General features: G+C 36.0%; 1 protein-coding gene across 6 annotated transcripts in view; it reads right to left on the reverse strand.

Moving 5' to 3' along the window:
• Positions 1-25,160, reverse strand: part of ZNF451 (zinc finger protein 451) — a 103,590-nt gene that overhangs the window by 68,890 nt on the left and 9,540 nt on the right. For 5 of the 6 annotated variants that reach the window (XR_001512729.1, XM_015559493.1, XM_006756845.2 and 2 more), the window contains 2 exons: positions 6,067-6,192; positions 3,266-3,377 (listed from right to left, as the gene is read on the reverse strand). Coding sequence is in view for 5 of the 6 variants with exons in the window: in XM_015559493.1 (XP_015414979.1) it covers positions 3,266-3,377; positions 6,067-6,192 (238 nt within the window). In the remaining variant the exon portion in view is untranslated. Of the gene's footprint in view, positions 1-3,265; positions 3,378-6,066; positions 6,193-15,684; positions 24,596-25,160 lie in introns of those variants that run through there. The other variant, XM_006756846.2, reaches the window with a different exon arrangement.

Raw genomic sequence — 25,160 nt, forward strand, 5'->3', positions numbered from 1 at the left:
CAGTCTGGCTGGCTGAAGCCTCGCTGAGTAAAGCAGGTTTCTGGGTTTTTTTTAGCTTCTATATTTGCAACATAGTTACTTAGAGTTGCAGCTGAGAGGCCGGCAAGTCAGGCAGGGAACGTTGTAGTCCTCCGTCACTGAAGAAAGCAAGCCTCCCTGTTCGCATCAGCTGCCTGGCTGCCTGCCGCCATCTTGGCTGCCAGTTAATTTGCATATCTCGCTGATTAGCCAATGAAAAGGGTATTGGTCATACGCCAATTACCATTTTTGTCTTTTATTAGATAGGATGAAATTTTGTCCTGAAGCATGGTGTAGTATGCGTAACAGTCTTAATATAACAACAGTAAACTACACTGCTACATTTTGCAACAGTATGTGTAAAAAGGCAAGGTCAGTGGGAAGGCTGAGATTGCTTCTTTCTCACCAGATCAGAAATTCTCAGGGCAGTCTTTGCAAGAGCACAACGAAGATCATCTTCCACAACAAGTCTACTTCTGACTTTAGACTTGATAACCAAAAGCTGGAAAACCCTATTTCACAAAGATATGTTGTTGGAAACGGAAGAAGAAGGCGCAACACAGTCTCAGACAGAACAGGGTATGACTGCAAACACTTGATCCAGAATTTTGTAACTGGCATTGTAGAGAAATCAGTTCTCGCTGCATCATTGTTAATAAGTTCAATGAACTCCTCTTGTGCTGTCTCAGGAACATCTTCAACTTTGACTGTGAATGGGCTTCTGGCAAGTGCAAATGACGTGTCAGGTAGATTTGGAAAGTATGATGAAATTTCATCTGCAAGCATGTGCAAGTAAGCTATTTTCTGCAGTTCACTTTTATCGCTGAAAAGCGTTTCGAACTGCAGTCTTGCTTTCTGATTAAAAAACGTTTTGAGTTCATCACAAAGCTCAAAAACACGTTTTAAAATTTTTCCAATCAACAACCATCTTGCTTCAGTATGAAATAGCAGAGTATTGTTCAGCACATCCAACTTGTTGCATAGTTGCGAAAACAGTCGACTGTTTAAAGTGCTCGCCTTTACAAAATTGACACAACTTATGACACTTTTCATTACTTCTTGTAACTCTTGTGGCAGCGTCTTCATTGCTAATATTTGCTGATGAATCATACAGTGAGTTCCGATGACTTTTGGTGACTCATTCAGTACCAAATGTTGAAATCCAGATCGACATCCTAGCATAGCTGGAGCAACATCTGTGCAAACACCACAAACCTTTTCCTGAGAGATCTTATGCTCTTTCAGAAATGAACCAACTGTGTCAAATACATCATGTGCAGTAGTTGTCGTTTCAAGAGGTTTGCAAAAAAGAAACTCATCTTTAAAGTCACCATCATTAATATACCTCACGTAAACTGGTAACTGTGGCCGAAACCGGTTTGGCTCAGGGGATAGAGCGTCGGCATCCGGATTGAGTCCATCAGCTTTGCTTCTAAAATAGTTGGTATCCTTACCGGCAAAGCTCAGGTGCTTGCTATCAAAACGGCGTTTTAGTTTGTTCGGCTTCATAGATTTGGCTGATAGAACTTCACAACAAATAACACATTTCGGTTTCTTAATTCCTGCTATAATTATTGAGGTAAAACCATACTGTAAAAAATCCTCACTGTATTTTCTTTTCTTAACGTTCTTCTCTACACGGTTCATTGTCATGCGATCATTTGCTAATGAAAATAACATATAACAATACCTTTAACAATACAAAAGAAGATACACGGCATAGATCAGTCAATACAGTTCATTAAAGTTTCCTATGATTTACCATTCTCTGTGTTGTTTTTTAAATACCTGTTACTATCACAAGGGGGCAGTATTCACATCAACCACAGCTGAATATAAAAAGACTGATCAGCATCCAGATTAAGTTCCCATGGTACAGATACTTTTTTTTTTGCAGTAGTTGATATTACAGCACATGATTTTATATTTACCCAGTAATTATAATTCATGAAGTGTCGTTTTACCTCCAATACTGCTGCTTTCAACACAGTAGCTGCTTTTAACAGAGTAGCTGCTTTCAACACAGTAGCTGCTCTCTACACATGTGTGACTGGTCCACATAAGTACATTATGGCACCAACCCTGTCACATACACCTATATTTGTAGAGGGTGTATGTAATGGGGTTAGCACGATGATGTCATCACGCCTGATACTCGTATGTGGGCGTATCTGCATGTGGGCGGACCCACCTGGAGATGGAGAGAGGAGTGGTGTTTTGGTTCCTAAGACTATCGAAAATGTGTTTTCCAATGGTCTTAGGCGACCCCTGTGAAAGGGTTGTTCGACCCCCAAAGGGATCACAACCCACAGGTTGAGAACCACTGCTTTAAGGGCTTAGTGGGTCTTCTACAAGACAGACTAGAAAAGTTGCCATGGAGGAACAGTTCTACCAGCTTTTAAAAATTCCACTAAATTATTTAGTAAGGGATAATGCTTTACAGTGAGATTTCCAGGAATGTCAGGTCTGCAAAGAGTTAGTGAAGAAGAGGCTACCCAATGCTTTAGATGAGCCTCCCGTGTAGACACTTACAGAATATCTGCATAGGCTGCACTGACAAATATGTAAACACTCATCCTTTAAATCTCAGCTTAAATTCCATTTCCTCAGAGAAGCTTTTCCTGACCTCAAGTGACCTGTTACATAGCCTCCCATAGACACATATACTATTTCATGTAATAACTATGAAATTATAAATTATTAAATAAGCAGTAGCTAAATACTGCGGTTCTCAACCTGTGGGTCGCGGCCCCTTTGGGGTCGAATGACCCTTTCACAGGGGTCGCCTAAGACCATCGGAAAACACATATATAATTACATATTGTTTTTGTGATTAATCACTATGCTTTAATTATGTTCAATTTGTAACCATGAAAATACATCCTGCATATCAGACATTTACATTACGATTCATAACAGTAGCAAAATTACAGTTATGAAGTAGCAAGGAAAATAATTTTATGGTTGGGGGTCACCACAACATGAGGAACTGTATTAAAGGGTCGTGGCATTAGGAAGGTTGAGAACCACTGTCTAATGAGCTCAGGGATGACATATACTACTTACACTCAAAATATACTTTTGTCAAAGTAGGAAAGTAATTGGTAAAGTAGGCCATTATTAAGATTCACTAAAATTAATTGTCAATACTTTATACATTCATTAACAACTGAATAAATGAACATAATGTCTTAAAACTGTAGAGAAGCCAGGTAACCTTCATGTTCCACTCATCTCTAAAGAGTACCTGGCATTTTTAGCCACTGGTCCACGCACAGTCTTGCTGCTTCTGTATCAGAATGTCCTCGAATAAATTCCAATTCTTGCAACCCATGAGCATGCTGAAAATCAACTTTTTCCTAAAGATATTAAGAAAAAAATCAATCAACTATGATTACTACATACAAGTCACCAGTAAGTACTGATTACCCTTTATCCTTGGAACTCCACATCTAGGTCCCAAAACAAAGGTTCATGCTCTAACATGTTGATCTAATGTTATCTACATCTGCACAAAGTTCACTACAACCTATATCTCCAACAATAGGGCACTCATTAAGTAAATTATGGTAAATACATTTCATTAAAGTCAACAGAAACACTAACCACTTTTTTAATGAAGTAGAAACATACTTTTGGCATCAAGCAAGCCACCAAGTAGTATAAAACAAATAAGACCAAATATAAACAAAGATTAATATCAAGATATGTGTAACTTTATCTGCAGAGGGGAACAAGGCTGAAAATAAATATATTAAATTCAATGGCTAAATCTCGGAATGGAGATATGATTAGTTGCATTTTTAAACTTATGTACTTTTTAAATGATTTTTTATTTTATTTTTCATTGATTAAGTTATTACATATGTGTCCTTTATCCCCACATTACCCCCTTCCCCCCCACTCATACCCTCATGCCCCTGTTGTCTGTGTCCATTGGTTAAAAACTTTTGTACTTTCCCCCCCAATTTTTCTTTTACAGGGTGCGGCAAAGTAGGTTTATAGTTATTCATATGGAAAATAATACAATAATAAATAAATAATAATACAAACATAAACTGTTTCGCATACTCACAACTGTAAAGCTACTTTTGCCCCATCCTGTACAGTATGAAATGAAGAGAAGCCTATTAAATAGTTGTTCAATGAATAACATTACTTTGAGCAGACACTTAATTAGTACTTAAGATATGCCAAAATAAAGCATTTATTGCCACCTAGATCAAGGATTGGCAAACTTTTTCCATAAAGGGCCAGATAGCAAATATTTTAGGCTTTGTAGCCCAAACAGTCTCTATTGTAACTACTCAACTCTGCTATTGTAGCATGAAAGCAGCCATAGATAATATGTAAACAAATGGGCATGGCTATGTTCCAATAAAAATTTATTTACAAAACAGACAGCAGAGCAGGCCAGTGCAAACCACTAAATTATATACTTCAAACTGTTAAGAGTTTCTAAATCTTTCTAGTTAGATTACCTATAAATCTACTTGCATATTCTCTAATCATGCTGTATCTAACCATTAAGACTTATTAAACACCTACCATGGAGGAACCTCTCTCAATAACTCTGTGATAGGTACTATTGTTCCCATTTTATTTTTTTAATATATTTTGTTATTGATTTTAGAGAAAAGGGGAGAGGAGGAGGGAGATGAGAAACATCAATGATGAAAGAGAATTACCGATTGGCTGCCTTCTGCACACCCAATGGGGACCGAACCAGAAGAAGGGGCCCTAGATGGTTGGCAGGCTGGCCCCACCCCCGGTCAAACTCTGGTTGAAATCCCAGTAGAGGAGACAATTTGCATATTACCCTTTTATTATATAGGATGTGTCCATTAACATTGCCTGGGAAAAGAAGCTAGGCTAGCATTACTCAGGAAATCTGCAGAATGGGAGGACAGCTCGCAAACCATATCTCTCTCAAAGAGATCTTCCCCATGACCCATAAGCAACACATTTAACATAGTTTTGGGAAAGAATCTTCCTTAAAGTTAAATCATGTTTCTACCAGAAAAGAAATAATCCTATTTTTTAAATATCACTATCCACTAAGTATTATAAATATACAATTAGAAGACTATGCTGTAATTTAATTGGTATTACATGATAAAGTTAAAGTCCCAAAATAAACCTAGTTCTAAATTTAAAGATTAATTATTTTATATCAAATTAGGGTATACTAAAACACAAGCTATAGAAATATATACATTCCTTTATAATACCAATGAATAAGTAATGAAAGAAAAAAAAAACAGATGTTAAGATTATAAAATCATAGAACTTATCCCAACCTGGAAGATCATCTCCAACTCTTTTCCTTTACAGACTGAAGCTCCAAGTCTATAAAAGGTAAGTGACCTGCTAAAATCCAAACAGCTATTGGAGGAGCCCTGATTTCAATTTCCATTTTTAAAATCTTACTATGAAGCTTATATTTTTACCCAACTCATCAACATTCTACTCCTAATAGACATTTATCAATATTGAGGGAGTTTTATAAGTAATTTCATTTGGATCTTTCTTAAGCAAGTCAAGGAAAATATATCCCACGAGATTCTAAATTAGGCTTCACTTTCCACACAGGAGCTCTTCTACAACTCTGATTCAAATTTCTTTCTTTTAGTAATCGATTTAATCTGAAAGGACAGGCTGAAATCTGAGAAAGTGGACTGGCTCTATTTAGTAAAAAATAACCTTTCAACAGTTTATACATACAAACCTGATAAACAATTTTCACTCTTGTGATAAAGTAACCAGAAACACTGTAATTGCTCATTTGCTTTGAGTAATCAAATGATTTTTAATTCCCAAAAATAAAATCCACTAACGTAATCCTTTTTTTCCTATATACATATATGATCAGAATCTATCAAACTAAAAATAGGGAGGTAAAAAGCTATTATGAATTACTACTAAGTTGATGTCTAGAATCCACACTGAACATGGATTCAATTATTCATTTACTACAAATTTCTCTTTACAAATTTATTATAAACAATTCTATAATTTGGTAAAACACCAATTAAAATAGCCACATACCCTGAATGCTCTATTCTTCTCTTCTTTCTGCTGTTTCTCCACTTCAACATGGCGGGCTAGACGAGCCAGAGTTAAGGCAACTTTATCCTTCTGGTGGTCAATATGGTCTTTATGTTTAACATTACCCTATAATTAAAAAACAATTTTCATTCCTTTTAACCAATTTAGCTTTGGGATAACATATATCCATTTACAAAAGAGTTGTTGCACTAAAGAACTACTTACCTTTACCACTATCAAATTTCTAAGAAACTGTCTTGTATATCTTATACTTCATGTGTTATTTTGTAGGTCAGCCAATCATCCACGAGCACCTTTGTTTTCAAAGTTAGATAAACTAGCTGGTAGGACATTCATCATCTTTATTTACTTTATCATCATCTGGATATTGAAAAGTTGGGCATTGCTTTATGCTGAGTCTATAAGGTAATGCCATCAAGCCATTAGTTCACAGTCAAAAAGTACAAACATCCTTGGCTCTTTTTCAGCAATGCCAGGACAGTATTTATTTAAGAGAAACTATTGATTTTAAAAAGTAGAGCTAACTTCCAGTTCCCAGTCCAACATGTAAGGAGCTTAGAAGTTGCCATTCCATCCTAACAATGATCAAAAAGCTGAACAAACTGGTAAGTAAGTCAACATCTCTTAAATTCATCAAAGTGAGGTGACAGTACTGAGAGATGGGGGAGGGGAGGAGGCAAATTCAAAGAATCACAACTTAGTAGAGAGGAAACCCATGAGTAGAAACTACAGCAGGAACCGCTACTGAGTAGGAAAACCTGAACTATAATTGATGAATTGCTTGAAGCTCAGTGTGGATAAGACGGAGAGTTAAAAACTCCAGGGGGATCCAGTCATGGGAGACCCTCACACTTTTGTGAATTTACCTCCAGTTTTACCAGGTTCTCACAGTGAAAACTGGACCAAAATCCCCTAATGCTGTCAATAGCTGGGAGGAATATGCCAGATATTTCTCTTCTTAACAAGGTCTATGCTCAAGAGAAACTTTTACCAGAGTCTAACCTGTTAGAGTTTTATCAGAGCTTAACAAACCTGGTGGAAGGGAAATACCCAACTTCAACTCCCTTCCGCCTTCCACATAGGAGAAGGGAAATACCCAATCCAGGCCCCTCCAACTAGCTTGCCCCACTGAGGGGATGGGCTCAGAAGCACTGCTGAAGTTCAGTCCCAGGACACAGGCTCACCAAGACGAAGTCCTAATCACAGGATTAAAGAATGGCACCACTTCTCCCATACCTTACCACTACATTACTATAGGCCTAGTTACCAGTTTCTTTTACTTAGTACATCATGTCCACCATTCAAGAAAAAATTACAAGGCAAAAACAGTCTGAAGAGTCAGAGCAAGCACAGAATGGCAAACGTGGCAGGGATGCTGGAATAATCAAATCAGGAATTTAAAACAACTTTGATTAATATGCTAAGGGCTCTAATGGAAAAATGGCAACATGCAAGAACAGACGCGTAATGTAAGTGATATGGAAATACTAAGAAAGAACCAAAGAGAAATCTGGAGAGATTTTAAAAAATACTCTAATCAAAATGAAGAATGCTTTGATAGACTTGCTACTGCACACTTTGCACTTAAGGATATGTCAAAAGAAACTTGCAAAACTGAAAAACAAAGAGAAAAAAGGCTAAAAAATGCAACAGAATATCCAAAAACTACTCCAAAAGATATAATATATGCATAATGGGAATAATGGAAGAAGAAAGGGATAGAATATATATGAAACAATAATAACTTTGAATTTTCCCAAGTCAATGTCAGACACCAAACCACAAATTAAGGAAGGAATAAATCCCTCTTTGTTCACAGATGATATAATCTTCCTAAGAAAAACGTGCAAATAAAATAAGCAAAGTTAGGGGTGAAGTATCCTGTATAATTAGATGTTTACAGCAGCTTTATGAATAATTGCCAAAACTTGAACACAACCAAGTAGGTGAATGAATAAATTGTGGTACATCCAGGTGATGAAATATTATTCTTTCTGAAAAGAAACAAGCTATCAAGGCATGAAAAGACATGAAGGAAACGGAAATACGTATCACTAAAGCAAACAAGCCAATCTAAAAAGGCATGATTCTAACTATATGGAATTCTGGACAAGGCAAAACTATAGTGATAGTAAAAAAAGATCTGTAGTTGCCAAGGGCTTTGTGGGAAGGGAGAGGGGGATAAATTAGCTAAGTACAAAAAAATTTTAGGGCAGTAAATTATTCTGTATAATACTATAAAGGTGGATACTTGTCATTATATATTTGTCCAAAGGCACAGAATTACAAGAGTGAACTCTAATGACTTTCGGTGATAATGATAGGTCAATGTAGGTTCATCAATTATAACAAATGTACCACTATATTGGGGGATGTTGATAATAAGGGAAGCTGTGCATGACTGGGAACAGGCAGTATATGGGAAATCCCTGTACCTTCATCTGAATTTTGCTGTGAACCTAAAATTTTTTAAATAAATAAATAAAACCTTAATTTAAAAAATTTTCTATGAGAGCCCAGCTAGTGTGGCTCAGTGGCTGAGTGTCGACCCTCTAACCAGGAGGTTATGGTTCAACCCTGGTCAGGGCACATGCACAGGTTTCCGCTCGATCCCCAGTAGGGGATGTGCAGGGGGCAGCTGATCAATGATTTTCTCTCATCATTAATGTTTCTAACTCCCTCCCTTCCTCTCTCTGAAATCAATAAAAATCTATTTTTTAAAAAAAGTAAAAATGATTCCTTTAAAAGTATGTAAGTAAAATCTAGCAGGTATAAATAAAAATGTTAATAGTTATTTTTGTCAGGAGAATTTTCTCTTTTTTAAATTCTACTTTCTAATATTTCTACAATCAGCAATGAACAAGACTGTATAAGGACAAAAACTGTTGAGAATCCCAATCTCTTGTTTGAAAACGTAATGGATTTGGCTTAAATCACTAATTTATGGCTTATAAAGCTACATTTAACATATACTCTTCATAGAAACAGATGAAAATTTTGTATTTAGAAGGAACATAATCTAGTAGTAAATTGTATTTTTTTCCCCTCTAGATTTTTGTCTCTAATAATGTAATAAGTGGGTTACATTACTTTCCAAACCTAACAAATAGATATTAAGCAAGAATTAGGGTAAGTCACTTTTAGTTCAACAGGCTTAATGGCTACTGAGTAAATATTTTTACACAGTTCTGATGTCAAACACCATTACTACTTTAAAGCAAAAAGCATTACTAAAACATACTCATAAGTGTGTATTTTCCTTTAATTACATATATGCTTTTAAAAAACCCAAAGCACATGTACTGATTTGTATTTTAAAATGTATTTAAAATATTAAAAGTACATATAGTCAAATTAAAACTTAAAAGTATTATTCAACTTAGACCTGACCTTCTGCTTTTCTGGTTTGGATTTTAAATATAGAAAGTAAAATCATTAGCTTTTCCTATCACAAATATAATTCCTCAATATTTAATAGATTTATTCAAAAGGAAGCTAATTAAGTCACAAAGAAATTTTATTAGAACCCAAATTTCTGTTCATCTGTCCAGTCTTCATTAATGCATACTGAAATGACTTTATGAGTTGACTTCCTTTTAATATTCATCTGCGAATGCCTATTTCATTAAATATTCACTCTCAATCCCAAAATGTATTACAGAATAGAAAATTAAGTGCCACATGCTTGTCAACCCCACTTTGGTATTACAAACTGGTATTGAATGCTGAAAAAACTGGCTATAAACTGTTTTATAAAACTTTTCAAAGAAGGTCTCTTGAATAATTTTCTCAAATATTTTATTTTTATACTAATTTTTGAGGTAAACTTGGTATATAACACTATACTAGTTACAAGTATACGGTGTAATTTGATCTTTGTATACACTACAAAGTAATCACCAAAATAAGTATTGTAACCGTCACCATACAATTGAAGTCCCTTCACTCATTTTATCCATCCTCCAACCCCCAAACCCTTCTCCTCTGATAACCACCAACCTGTCCTCTGTATCTATAAGTTTTGTTTTCATTTTTTAAAGATTGCACATACAAGTGAAATCAGACAGTATTTGTCTAACTTACTTCACTGAGTATTACTTCATTGTGTGTGTGTGTGTATCACATTTTCTTAATCATTCATCAACAGACACTCAAGTTGTTTCTATACCTTGGCTACTATAAACAATGTAGCAATGTACATATGGGTGCATATACTGGTTTTAATTAGTATTTTGGGGGATTTACTTTTCTCAAATTCTCAGAAGTGGAATAGCTAAGTCATATGGTAGTGCTATTTTTAATTTTTTGAGGAATCTCCATATTGTTTTCCATAGGGGTTGCATTGATTTACATTCCCACAGTGGATGAGTGTTCCCCTTTCCATCTACTTTAACACTTATTTCTTGTCATTTTAATAATGGCCACCATTCTAACAGAAGTGAGGTAATAGCTCATTGTGGTTGTGATTTGCATTTCCCTGATAATTAGTGACGTTGAACATTTTTCAATGTGGCTGTTGTCCATCTGTAAGCCTTCTTTGAAAACTGTTCATATCTTCTGTCCATCTTTAATTGAATTGGGGTTTTTTTGCTTTTAAGTTATTTATACATTTTTGATATTAACTCCTTATTGAATATATAATTTGCAAATATCTTCTCCAATTCAGTAGACTGCCTTTTCATTTTGATGGTTTCCTTTGCTGTGCAAATTTTTAGTTTGATATAATCCCACTTATTTTTCTTTTGGAGTCAGATCAGAAAGTAAATGACAAGACTGATGTCAAGGGGCCTGTTTCTTTCTAGGAGTTTTATGGTTTCAGGTCTTACATTCAAGTCTGTAATCAAACATTTTGAGTTAATTTTTGTGCATGGTGTAAGATAGTGATCTAGTTTAATTTCTTTTGCATGTTGCTGTCCAGTTTTCCTCCTACCACTTATTGAAGAGATTTTTTGTCATAAATTAATTGACCATATATACGTGGGTTTATTTCTGGGCTCTTTGGTTCCATTAATCTATGTATCAGTTTTTATGACAAAACCATACTGTTTTGATTATAGCTTTGTAATATAGTTTGAAATCAAAAAGTGTGCTCTCTCTGTTCTTTTTCAAGATTACTTTGGCTATTCAAGGTATTTTATGGTTCCATATAAATTTTGGACTTATTCTAGCTCTGTGAAAAATGCTGTTTGAATTTTGATAAGAATTGCATTGAATAAGTGTTTGCACTGGATACTATGGACATTTTAATAATAGTAATTCTTCTCATACATGTGCACAAAATTATTTGTTCATTTATTTGTGCATTCTTTAATTTCTTTCACCGATGTCTTATACTTTTCAGTGTAGAGGTCTTTCATCTCCCTAGTTAAATATATACCTAGGTATTTTATTCTTTTTGATGCAATTATAAATGGAATTTTCTTAATTTCTTCTTCTGATAGTTCGTTACTAGTGTATAAAACTTCTGTATACTAACTTTTTATCCTGCAACTTAAATGAATTCATTTATTAGTCCTGTTTTTTTGCTGGAGTCTTTAGGGTTTTCAACATATAGATGTTCCCTGACTTATAATGGGGTTATGTCCCAATAAACTCATCTTAAGTTGATAAGATTGTAAGTAAAAAATGCATTTAATACACTTAAGCTACCAAACATAGCTTAGCCCAGCCAGTTTTTACTGAATGTGTATCACTTTCACACCATCCTAAAGTCAAACCATTATAAATCAGGAACCATCTATACAGTACATCATCAGCAAATTTTAAGTTTTACTTCTTCCTTTCTGATCTCTCCAGTTGGGTGCCTTTTCTTTGCTGGTCTAATTCCTATAATATAATAGCTACTATGTTACTTGGATTGAACAGCAGGACGACCATCCAGACGACCTTCCAGACGAAGCCGGGAATGCGAGGGGCTGCAAGGGCCAGGCGAGGCTGCGAGGGCTGAGCTCTTTACACGAATTTTGTGCATCAGGCCTCTAGTGAATAAAAGTGGCGGAGTGGCGTCCTTGTCTTGTTCCTAATCTCAGAGGAAAAGCTTTCAAATTTTCACTGTTAATTATGTTACCTGGGGGGTTGTCACATATGGCCTTAATTATGCCGAGGTACATTCACTCTATACCCACTTCATTTAGGGTTTTTACCATAAACGTATGAATTTTGTCAAAAGCTTTTTCTGTATCTATCTAATTTTTATCCTTCATTTTTGTCAATGTGGTGTTCATGTGGATTGATTTGCAAATGTTGACCCATCCTTACATCCCCAGAATAAATCCCACTTGATTATGTTGTACTTGGACATATCTACTGTAGAATTTAGTTTGGTAATATATTGGTAAGAATTTCTGCATCCAAATTTTCTCAAATTAAATACAGGCAGATCTTTCACTTTACTTTCCACTCATCAGCTCACTCAAAAGTGGAGCCTCTAAGTCACTTGTTATTGCCATAACTTGCTAAATCAGTTTTCTAAAAATATTTGCCAAGATCAAATCAAAGAAAATAGAGGATATAAGTAGCACTTCTTCTTTTGTAAAGCAATCTCTAGAAACTCAGTAATGAAAAGTGGGTCTTGCACAGGAGAAATTATCATTTTATAACAGCTTGTGGCAGTGGATCATTTTTTAAAATATATTTTTATTGATTTTAGAGAGGAAGGGAAAGGGAGAGATACAAACATCAAGATGAGAGAGAATCAGTGATGAGCTTCCTCCTGCACACCCCCTGCTGGGATTGAGCCCGTAACCCAGGCATGTGCCCTTGACCCTAATCAAACCCGGGACCCTTCAGTCGACAGGCCGATGCTCTACCTACTGAGCCAAACTGAGTAGGGCACAGATCATTTTGTGGCTCTTTAATGATAGACAAATGATTTATATTTTAAAATCATTATTACTAATCTCTAAAAAATACTTTAGTTCTTGAGTAACTAACAAAAATGATAAAAATTAAGCATTTTTTAATGAAAAATGTGAATATAGTTACTGGACCACTGTGAAATAGAATAATTCTGCTCTATGTCCCACACCAGGTGATATACCCTATGAGAAAACACTCTGTAAAAATAGTTATTATCCAGAGAAGTGATGCAACAACCCAGTTCCCTGACTCACCGAAGCACTTTTTGGCTACTAAAAAAAGCCAGGAATAAAAAAAGATGAAAGTTGTAGGAAGTAGGAGGGTGGTGAAGAAAGGGAGAGGGAATAGAGATAAAACAATACAAGGCAGAGGTTTATTTACATTGTTACTAGAGGCCCAGTGCATAAAAATGTGCACTCTGGGGGTTCCCTCGGCCCGGTCTGCACCCTCTCACAGAACGGGAGCCCTCGGGAGATGTCCGACTGACAGATGGCTTAGTGGGTAATGGGCCTAAGCCATCAGACATCCTTAGTGCTGCCACGGAGGTGGGAGAGACTTCCGCCACCACTGCTACAGTCTCCAGCTGTGAGCCTGGCTTTTGGCTGAGCAGCGCTCCCCTGTGGGAGCACACTGACCACCAGGGGGCAGCTCCTGCATTGAGCATCTGCCCCCTGGTGGTCAGTGCACATCATAGGGACCAGTCCTTCCACAGTTTGGTGGATTTGCATATTAGCCTTTTATTATATAGGCTATCTGAGTGTCAGCTGGCACTGATTAGTCAGAGGAGTAGCAATTGGAGGATCACCTGTATCTTTATCTTCTATGTAAGGGATCCCAATTTTAAAAAAGCTCAAAGGAGCAACCAACTGCAAAAATAGCATAAATTAACTTTGCAAATTATATTATATGTCTGACTAGTGCACTTGAAATGAATTCCTGAAACTGCATTACTTCATACAAAGTCAAACTGCCCATCCTAAAGCTTTGGTCCATAGTTCGGTCTGAAGTTTGCACCCCTAGAAGTGCTGTTTACCAGAAGTTTCTTCTGCCCAACTCATAGCTCAAGTCACATCCCAAAAAACATTTTGAAAAGCAACAATTTTCCTCAAGAATTTTATATTCAAATACAGATAAAGCAGAAGAAATAAACACAGCAAAGCAGTACAATATTTATTTACCATCTCCAGCAGCAAAGCTTTGGACCCAGGAAACAAGCCTTTTGTACAAAGCAATCTCCTTCCTTCTCCAAATGGTTATTGTTTACAAATACAAAGTACACAGAACATCTACTTCATTTTTTTTCATCTACTTTATATGAACAAATTTTAAAACATACATACAACTATACCCCATTCTGTAATTTAGTAAGTTAAGAAGGCTAGTACCATTGAGCCTGTTAAATAAGGTTTTTCCTGTATTGTCTTTTGGGTAAACTGCCAATATCTATATGTATAAAATCCCTTCTAGGAAGGATGACTTTGATTCTCCTTCAGTATAGGGCAAAAATAAATAAATAAACGTAACTTTGGAACTTAAAGGAATTAAAAAAATATCTCTGAATATAAAGCAAAGCAAAGCAAAGCAGAGTTACATCATTTTAATCCTGAGTGCCACTGCTCTACCTCCGGCACAGGGGGGGGGGGGGGGGGGGATGAATTTTTCAGAGAGAAAAGGTGAAAGTGACAACAGCAGCAAGAAAATCAAACCAAAGAAAAAAACAAACAGAAAGTTGGCAAAATGTGCTTTGGGTGCTGCTGGAGATACCACTTGCACGAAGTTCACAGGCCCTTCCTTCAATACAATATCTCATAACTACAATGAAGCAATTTTTTAGAAATATCTTCATTTTCCCCAAGTCCACCCACAAATGATCTTTAAGCCAACACACAGGGAAATTACCCACATTTAGCTACTCTGAGGATACACTGCCAATAGACAATTCTAAAGTATGTAACTATACATCCATAATGGGATGTCACATTCCACTTCAGGGACATTATCCTGTTCATCTTCAAAGTTATTCTCAACCACTATCTCAGTTCTATTTCAATGCTTGAGCTGTCCCTAGGGCTAGAGGTGCACTGATTGAAAGCTCTCCTTTGACTCAGCTCAGGAAGAAAAATATTTGCTCTGGATGTCTACAGTGGACTACAGTACAAACCAACCTATAGACAGACTTTACTTTCTACAAGTAAAGGCTACATACAAACAGTACACTCTGAATAGATAGGAACCAATGATTTCATGGGTAATGTATCCTCTTCCTTCAACTTAATCTCCTCCAATTCTAGCCTCTTAAGGGCTGTTTCTTACAATTCTGAAACCAGAAACATGATGTTCCCATGCCCTGCACACACTGACTCCTTCACCCAATTGCCTTGCTCCTGTTCTCCACTAGTCCAACACACTTTTCTGATCATGTTCCAAACTTCAGCTCAAGAATTTGGTAAGAAAAGCTTCCTTGACCCTCCAGATGAATCTCTCTTTTGTCCCAACTTCATCACAGGCATTCCTCTAAACAGGATAATTACACTGTACTGGTATTCCTTTCTCTTAATATAACATCTCTTAACACATTACGGACAGATCACGAGAATTCTCGTGTTTTCTGTTCTAAGGCTTGTGGCCAATCATACTTTAAAAAGATATTAGCTTGTAAGCACATGTAATAAATAACTTCAAAATGCAATGGGTTTTTAATTTTAAAGCATGCCTTTAACATTTATGTAAAATGTTTTTTGTACTCATTCAAGAGAAACTTATCTGGCCACTGGGTAAAGCTAGCAATAAAACTACTGGTCCGCAATGTGTTAACTCCCAGCATCCCCAGACATTCCTCAGTACCTGCCTGACCATGGCAATTATTGAGAGATGTTTGACAAATAAAAAGATTACTGTTCTCAACCCTGACACAAAATGACAAAATACCACCCATCAAAAATTGTATACACATAACTACATATCCTAGCTCTTCATTCTACATTCTCTTTAATTTTTTTATCGTTTATTATGAACATTTCTTAGCTTGCTCTTGAGAAAAGAGACTATTTTATTTAAATGTCTTTCAATCAGAGTCCATTGCTGGGCTTGCAATATAGTCTAATTCAGCCTTAAAAAACTGAAAACAAGAACATGATCTGATGACACAAAACTATTACATGCTATTAAATACATCTTAAAATGTATCTGTATTTATATTCAATACCATCCCACAGTAACAAGAAATCTACCAATATGAACAGAAATAGCAGAACTACTGAAGAAAATCTATATTGGGCTTTCGAGTTTTCAAAGTATTTCTAGGTATTACCTCATTTGAAAGTAGAAAAACAGAGGCTCAGAAAATAAGTGACTTGCTAATACTCAGGTCAAGGTGTTTGGAATTCAAATACCATGTGCTTCGCATCATTCTACCTTCCTTCCATTAAGCCAATATCCTCAAGCTACCAGTAAAAAAAATGTTTAAGTGTATATCTCAAACAAAATGGGTGTAACAAAAAGGACAGAACAAAGAGAAAAAAAAAGCAGTAAGAACCATTACTTAAACCAGGGGTGGGGAACCTTTTTTCTGCCATGGGCCAGTTGGATATTTATATCATCAGTCTCGGGCCGTACAAAATTATCAACTTAAAAATTAGCCTGCTTTATTTGGTCAAACATTTAATTAATTCACCTCTAATGCCTTGGCAGAGCCAGACCAAATGATTTCACAGCCTTATGTGGCCTGAGGGCCAGACTTTCCCCACCACTGACTTAATCAGTGCTGAAAATAAGTAGGATGCAATAAGCAACATATGAAAGAGAAGCTAATGACTATGCATCAAGAATAATCTTCAATGGGAGAACTAAGATGTTCGGGTTTTTTTTATCTGACAAGCGAAATAACCAGGAATTAGTTAATATAAGGCATCAAATACTAAGGGACGAGAGTACAGACAAATACAAATACTGGTATATATCAAAGATTAGTGTATATCATGGAAGACAAAGATTAGTATATCTCAAATAAGCTAATCAGAGAGGTAAGACTTGAGTGGAACCTTGAAAAACACAGGGAGGCAGCCTAGTACAATGTTGACTTGAGACTATGAAGGAATAGAATCTGTATTCAAAGCTCAGTTCCACTGCTTGAACAAGTGGCTTATTGGTAAATTTCATTTCCTCATCTACAAAATAAGGGTGAATGTCCACCTTGAGTGCCTTGCAATTAGCAGCCTAGTAAATATAAGTTCTATAAATGAAGTTTCTCTCCTCTACTTCCTTCTCAGGCAGATGACAATTAGACTCAAGGCTATCAAGGTGCTTCCAAGATCTGTCAAAATATATTTTTGCCAAAAGTAAAAGAAAACATGTGCTCTTTCAAGCTATTAAACAAAGACCAACATGCATGCAACTCTGTGCTCAGATTCTAAATGAGACTAATTACAAATTAACTATATTCTACCCAAGACAGAAAGGAATGGGCTGCACACCTAACAGCAGGAAGCTTAATGTAAATAAATGTTTAAAAAATAGAACTGGAAATTTAAAACTGGTGACAAAAAATGTTTTGCCCCCATCGTTTACATCATTGTTATTTCACTAATTAAAATAAGTACAGATAAAGTTGACCACAAACCAACTAGTTATTTTAACACATTACTACATTATAAATGAAAGTATTGTGAAACATAGTCATCATAAATAAAAATGGGAGTTAACAAGAGGTCTAATTGTAGCCCTTAAAATTGAATGCTGTGATAGAACCACTCTTATGGGCCGGGGGGCGGGGGAAACAAAACAGAAAGCATATGATAGCTCCTGGGGGAAAAATAGCATCTCAAAGTTAGTCTTATAAAGGGACAACTAACAAAACTCATATAATAACCCTTGAAATACTTAAGGTCAGAGGAAAAATTTTAAAATTATTACCAGATATAAAGCATTTACTTCACCTCTACCAAGGAATATATTCAGGAATATATGAAAACTCAATACAACTTGAGAGAGCTCCAAAGTCCTAAAAGTACAGACAACCTGAGAACTCTTGTTGAATTCTTAACAAGGCATCAGAAAGTCTAAGAGACCATTTGAAATGGACAGTTACCTCAACAAAACCAGTAAAGCCCTTAAGACCTAGAGAAAACTGGCTAACTTTAAGATACAGTACACATCTCAGAACTGTACTATAAATTCATGGTGAAGGCCCTAAAATCTTTATACAGAGAAAAGATGCAATTGACCACAAACTATATGTAATAATACATTTGTGTGAAGAATATATAGAAATGAGAAAATAATACTACCATTAAACAAGAAAGCATTAAAAACTAATGAAGGTTCAATAGATGGGGAATAGTTTAAGAGACTGGACTCGCTACTGTTTTTTTTTTTAAAGACATTATAAGAGAAAACTAGAAAATCTCTTACAATAATGCCGAAGGCATTGAATTTAAATATACAAACATAAAGCCACATCAAAATCCTGGCTAGTTATACGGCCGGAATGAAAAATATAATCTACATAAAAGAGATTAAGGGAAGATCAGACACCATTGTAGAAAGAGGTGTTACATAAAGAAGAAAAGATGAATACAAAGAATGAACTGATATGCTACCATCAAAAGGTCATGGTTGGACTCTGATTACTTCCAGTTATAGCCAACTGTAAGCAAACATAATTTCCAGTAATAAGATACTTCAATGGTACCAAACAATACTATAAAAAAGTTTTCATTATATAAAATCAAGCAAATGAAAAGACAAAGCAGTACAAAAATATCATCCCACTAATCAATAAGAGAAAAAAGATGTAATAAAACAATATTCTCATCATTCACCCAGGAAGAAAAATTTCATTAAGGGTATTTTAATGGCTTACAAAACTTGTTTTATCTGAAAAAATTAACTATTTGCATTCAATGCAGTGATCATCAGTTTACTGATAACTTCCGCCTGTATATTTTTGTTAAGTGTATCCACTAATGAAAAACTATATAGAATGGATCTGGCTGATGCATACAGATATGACCATTGGACTTGTGGTAAACATTAGGTAAAAAATTATAAATTTCAAAAGATGAGGGAACCTAAATAGTGCAAGTCACGGGCAAAATATGCCTCACATTTTTTTAAAAAAAGTTTTCAATTATTGCAATCTTTAAAACTCTTTCTACAAAGATCTAATCCATAATTTCAACCCTTCATTAGAATCCCTATCAATTAATTACATCCTCAAGAATACTGAATGTAGCATTTAATGCTGTTCATCCATGTCATTCAACTCTGTATCCAATTTTATAACTAGAAGGGATTCTGGACTGTGCCTATTCCAACCTCCTTATATTTGGTAATTGAGAATTTATCCTGTATGTATTGGGACCTCAAGGATATTACTAATCAGATCACTCAGTACAGTACTAATGTGATATACTAAATAGTATCCAAGTAGCCTGAAAGAGTTCATGCTCCCTTCAAATGCAATTTTGAGAACTAAGTAAATAATAAAATTATACTGATAAAGAAGCTGCCACACAATTTTAAAAAGTTTAAATTGCAATTACAGTGATAAGGAAGCTGTCACACAGTCTTAAAAAAAAAATAGAAAGATAAAGTGTCGGCAAATTTACTACTTTTTCCTAATGTCAAATATAAGTTGTGTAACCATGGCTAGATAGGAGACAAATGACTCAATCAGAAAGCCTACAATCTACAGATAGAAAACAAAGCTGCCTTAATGCCCAAAAAACTGAGCCAATCACTATTAACTAAAAAGTACTATTGTGAAGTTATTTAAATAAAGGAGGGACATACTCTACAACCTTCTGAAATGGATAAACAGTGCTATAAAAAAACATTCAGAAGGAGAGTACATATAGATAGTGCAATTAATTGTACAAATGAATAAACTACAAGATTAAAAATCACTGTACAAAATTCACTTATCACCAGCAACATATGCAAGACATCAAAATGTTAACTTTTAAACAAGTGTGAAATTTAAAAAGGCACTTCATATAACAATTAATGGAAACAGTATTTCTCCATACACAGTAGCTACAAGAAATCATATTGTGTCCACATATATTTTATGTCTAGTCAAGAAGTAACATTTTGAAGAAAAAGGATCATTAGATGCATCCCTTTTGAGAATACCAAATTATTAACTTACAATTATTCCAAGGCCTCCTAGAAAACCTAAAGTATTTAAACGTAAGAGGTTAGCCTAATGGAGAATTTTGTCACAGGCTCTGCACATCACAGGCACAATATGAAAACTTATCTAATTATGAGTTCCACACGCTACTGGGGTTGTCTCCCTAGACCAAGTCCTCATTTTTAGTTTCATAACACCATCATCATTCAAGTATGCAGAGAAAGACTTTAAAATAACAAAAATCAAACAGGTTAAGGATGTTTCTTCTGTAGTCAAGAAACTAATTTATAACTACAAACTGTCCCAACTCTACAGCATTTTGTCCCTATCCCCACTCAATTGTCAAATCCCTTCAGAAGTTACCTACTTGATTATCGAAATTCAATAATTTCTAAATACCTTTTTACCCCTGGAGAGGCTTGGACATAGCAATTAGAGAGTGATAAAGCAAAGTTTTCAGCTTTATTACTGAGCAACATAACATAGAAAGAGAATAGCAATGCTGTTTTAGAAATATTTAAGAAAGGAGGAGCTACACACAACAATGTACGTATAGCTAACACTACTACTGAACTATACACTTAAGAATGGTTCATGTGGTAAATTTTAGGTTGTCTTCTTTAAACCACAATAAAAAATTACAAAGGAGGAGCATATTAAGCAGAAGTGCCAAAGCAATTTCAAAAAATCATACTTAAAGCATCATTTAGTTTGGCTTGGTTTCTGGAAAATAAGAGTACCTCAAAAACCTTTGAGTTTGTGGCCCAGTATTTAATTCAAGGAAGGAAAGGAAAAGTGGGAGCACTCTGAAGTAGCCTTAGCTAATTTGGAACACCTATGTGCAGCCATACAGAACAGTTCCAAGGTCTCTCTCTCTCTCCAGTGCCTAGTCCTTTCACAGAACAAACTGTAGTCTCATGTTGATGGATCATAAGGCTACTTTACTGGTGTAGTACATATCATGTATTAAAATCTTTGTATGATTTCTAAGGCCTGACTCTTTATAGGCAGTTAATTAATGCTCTTCTAAAGTTCAATTTGAAAGACAGTTCCTATAGCATTGGCATGGATCTAAAGTAGTAGAAGCAAAACTTTGTGGAAATTCAGAAATATAAAGGTAAATATTAACCATAGATATGACCAAACTTGCAAGATGATGCTCTCAAGGCTGTAGTTTAGACTTAATCTACAAATAGGACTAATACAATACCCTTAAAGTATCTAAGTAAATAACTTCTTTCAAGTTGGGATTTTTTGCCTCTTCAACCTCTATAGCACAAATATAGTGCTGAATATGGTTGTGATGGAGAGAAAGAATAAGATTCCAATAAGCTATTAAAAAGTGGGGCTCCAGGAAAACCGTCAATTACCATTATGCAAGAACTATGGCAAGAAATTGAAACCACATGAATCCTAAAACAGTGTTATATTCCACTAACAGTAGACCCAAAATATTTCGATCAAGCAGATAAAAAGATGTTGATGTTTGACAAACAAGTTACAAAGTTATAAGTCTGTCAATTAAAAAAAACTATTTTGGCTGCCAAGCAAGTAATACTGGGTCATGTATTCAGACCCCTCAAACTTGACAATTTTCTCCATTTCTGAAGTCATGCTGCGAAGACAAGGATCTAAGGCCTGGTATACAGTACAGCCACTCCCTTGAGATTGAAAAGATACTGTGAGACATGTATTTGAGGTATCTGCTGCTAGTTCCAGGATAGTGGAGAACTATTAATTAAACCAAGGTCGTCTCTCACGGTAAAAGTCTGACTAGGTTAAGGGAACAATAAACAAAGAACATGTCACTGAAGTCTTGATTTCAGACTTTTAAGAAATTATTAAAGGATATATCATTTAAATAGATATCCAGAAACCGAACTGTGTGAGATGTTCTCTTTACTACATCACATTTATAGTCTAAAACTTATGGGTTTCTCAATAGCATCAATTGATGGCATTCCTCTTTATGACAGTAAGAGAACTGGATTGTCAGGCATGTTTGGAATTCTTGCTCTTTTTAGAGTTCAGATTTGCATGCCTAGATGGTGTAACATCCTTTATTTCCAGGTCACTAATATACATATCTTGTTTTGTATTTAAAGTGTAATGAATTATCAAGCTCAAAAATCTTAACTGTTTAGAAGGTGGGTTTAAGAAGGTCATCCTGTTGAAAGGTCCAGATTATCCTGAGAGAACACCATTACTGGGTCTCACAGCTTGGTGATTGATACGAGTTTGATATGTCAGAGGCTTGTAAGTGACAACAACTAAGAATTCTCTCATAATGTAACTTGGAGTGGTAATGGTATGATAGCAACCAGTCTTGATGAAGATAGTTAACTGAAATTTCTAAAGACATTATGGGTAGAAAAGTCTTTTTCCAGCTGGTGCCCGCTATAGACCTGTAACATCTAGTCATCCCACTGGAAGCAAACTAGATTTGGCAAAATTTGACTTGAATTCCAGTTCTTGATATACAGCTTCATGGTTGATTTCGAAGTCTCACAGAGCTTGAGTTGTATGCACTCAGTGAGTTCATCCTGATATAGAGATCTGTCATTTTGTGAAGATCTGACAAGCAAAGCCTGAACAAGGAAGCACTGATAACCTAAAAATGAAGGATTTGTCTCTGTGTTAAACAGAGATCTGGTTAGTGGGTTATTTCCAGGCCATATATTTACCAGCAAGATTTTCCTGAGGAACAAATCTTTATGTTTTTCTTTGATCACAAGAGGATTCTGATTCCTGAGTACCTTACTCTGTACTTACTTTGAATCAGAAATAATGGGTAAATCTCTGTCCAACCCTACTTAGATGAAAAGTCTCCACTGCTCACTTGGTCGATAAGCATGATTTTATTATATACTTCATTCCAAGAGTCTAGAATTTAAATGTAAGCTGAAGCAATTCCATACATGCATTCAGTTTTTGAGGTGACCACCTACATGTAGATCTGTTTAAGTCAGGAAGAGCAAGTAAAATACTTAGGATACTGGATGGCTATACTGCTAAACAAACAGGCTATTAATTCTTGTACCCATGGCGTTCTGGAGATTCCCCCTTTTTTCTATATCTATAGGGGTGGTTTCGGGATTTGTACCAATCTCCTTTGGAGTACCCTCTATTGTGATAATGTGCTTTCTGATCATGACTATAAAAGTATCGATGTTGGTTATAATATTTGTTGTGGTCTTTATAGTCATTTTCTTTTATACTGTTTTCTTCTGCAACAACAGCATTCACATCTTGTCCAAAGAGGGAAGTGCCATCAAAGGGCAAATGTGAGATCTTCTCCTGGGTTTTCTTAGTGAGAGATGTAAGTCGGAGCCAGGCTTGCCTTCTGTAGTCTACTGCCATTGCCATAACTCTGACTACAGAGTCCATTATGTCCCTAGTAGTACAAAGCTGCCAAAGGCCTGCATCCATACCATCAGATATTATACATCTTGCTTTTCCACGATCAAACTCTGGGTCATGGACCAGATCCTCCATGTCTTCCCAGAGTTTACGCTGATATTGAGTCATATAGGCCATGTAGCTAGCAGCTCGGGCTGCAATGGAAGCAGCATGGTAAAATCTACAACCCATGACCTCCATTTCCTTTGAGGTAGAATCTAGAAGAGATGTTGTGCTTCCTCTTTTGCTATGCTCTAATGCTTCTACAATGGGACCCTCAGCTGGAGGATTTGGTTGAAAAGGAGAGGTATCCTTGGCCACAGGATATACCCTGTGTCCCATGAAAGAAGAAGGATGGCAATCAGCAGGGTCTTTAAAAACCTCAGTGGTGGCAATTCTCAGAAGAGGATGCAGCGGAGGAACCAGACGTTTTTTAGAAGTCACATAATCAGGTTTCCCGTCACATGACTCTGCTTCAGATTGTAATGTTACTCTCTTTATAACACCTCTCTGTTCCATTCTCTTCAAAAGACCTGTGAAACTGGTCTGACTGGGATCAGCTGGCTGTCCTTTGTCATCAGCTGAGGGGGATTTGCAGTCTGCTTCTTCTTCAACTGTGGATAAATTCTCTTCCTTGGAGGTGATGTCCCAAGGAACTGAGGAGTTCTCACTTGGCCTAGAATGGTGAAATCTGAAACAACTCCTGGACTGTAGATCACGTATCACTCGGGACATCTCAGCCACTTGTGTCTGGAGATAGAGGATGGCATCCTGTCCATGCTGTGAAGCTGAAGACTCTGGCAGTAAATCCTCCTTGACCTGTGAAGAGGCCAAAGATTCTTGGGGGACCAGAAGTGGAGATGAAGGCAGATTCTGATAATTTTGTGATGGTTTAAGTGTATCTGTCTCAGAGATCTTAAAATCTGAATTATTTTGATCATTTTTTTGATTCTCCAATGGGTTCTCAACAGAAGAAGGTTGAGAAACTATCCTCTGTGGACTGCTGGTACAACTCCCAGAGGAGCTGCTGTCTCCAATGGGAAGAGGAACATTGCAGCTAGAGCACATTTCTGGGCGATGATTCTCAGAGGATGGCACCTTAGACTCAGGCATTCTCTGGGTTATCCACATGAACAAGAAAACCAAGGAAGAAAAAAAAATGCTTTTAATATGTTAACTTTCAAGTGCAGAGATGCATGTCCAGTAAGTAGAATTCAATTTTTAAAAATTACTATAATTAAAATAATGAATGATGCAATCCACTATTGGTCAGCAAGGGATCACAAGAATCAATTCCACAAGCTTCACTTTCCCAAAGACCCAATACCGACTACTGGCATTAATCTGGGACTCTGTCCCTGAAAAAAGAGAATATAAACAAGCCCAGTTCAAGTGGTGCCATCCTAGCCTGCTGCTTGGTCCCATACAAGGATAAGAGGTGGTTAGATCATTGGTGATAACAATTAAAAAAAAAAATCCTATACAATATATTTAAGTCAAGAAAAGGACCTAATAACTGCAGAAAACACTCGGGATAAGTCCCACTGAGGGGGAAAAAAATTTTTTTTAAAAAAGTCCTCCATTGTAGAATCATTTTTAAGCCCCTTTAAAAATTCTCCCATTCACTCTCCACGAATAACAAAACTTTCCAGTTGCATAGTCCTACTTTATGGTTTGTAGT

This window comes from Myotis davidii, unplaced genomic scaffold (assembly GCF_000327345.1).
Source record: "Myotis davidii unplaced genomic scaffold, ASM32734v1 scaffold334, whole genome shotgun sequence".
In the NCBI taxonomy this organism is placed as follows: domain Eukaryota; kingdom Metazoa; phylum Chordata; class Mammalia; order Chiroptera; family Vespertilionidae; genus Myotis; species Myotis davidii.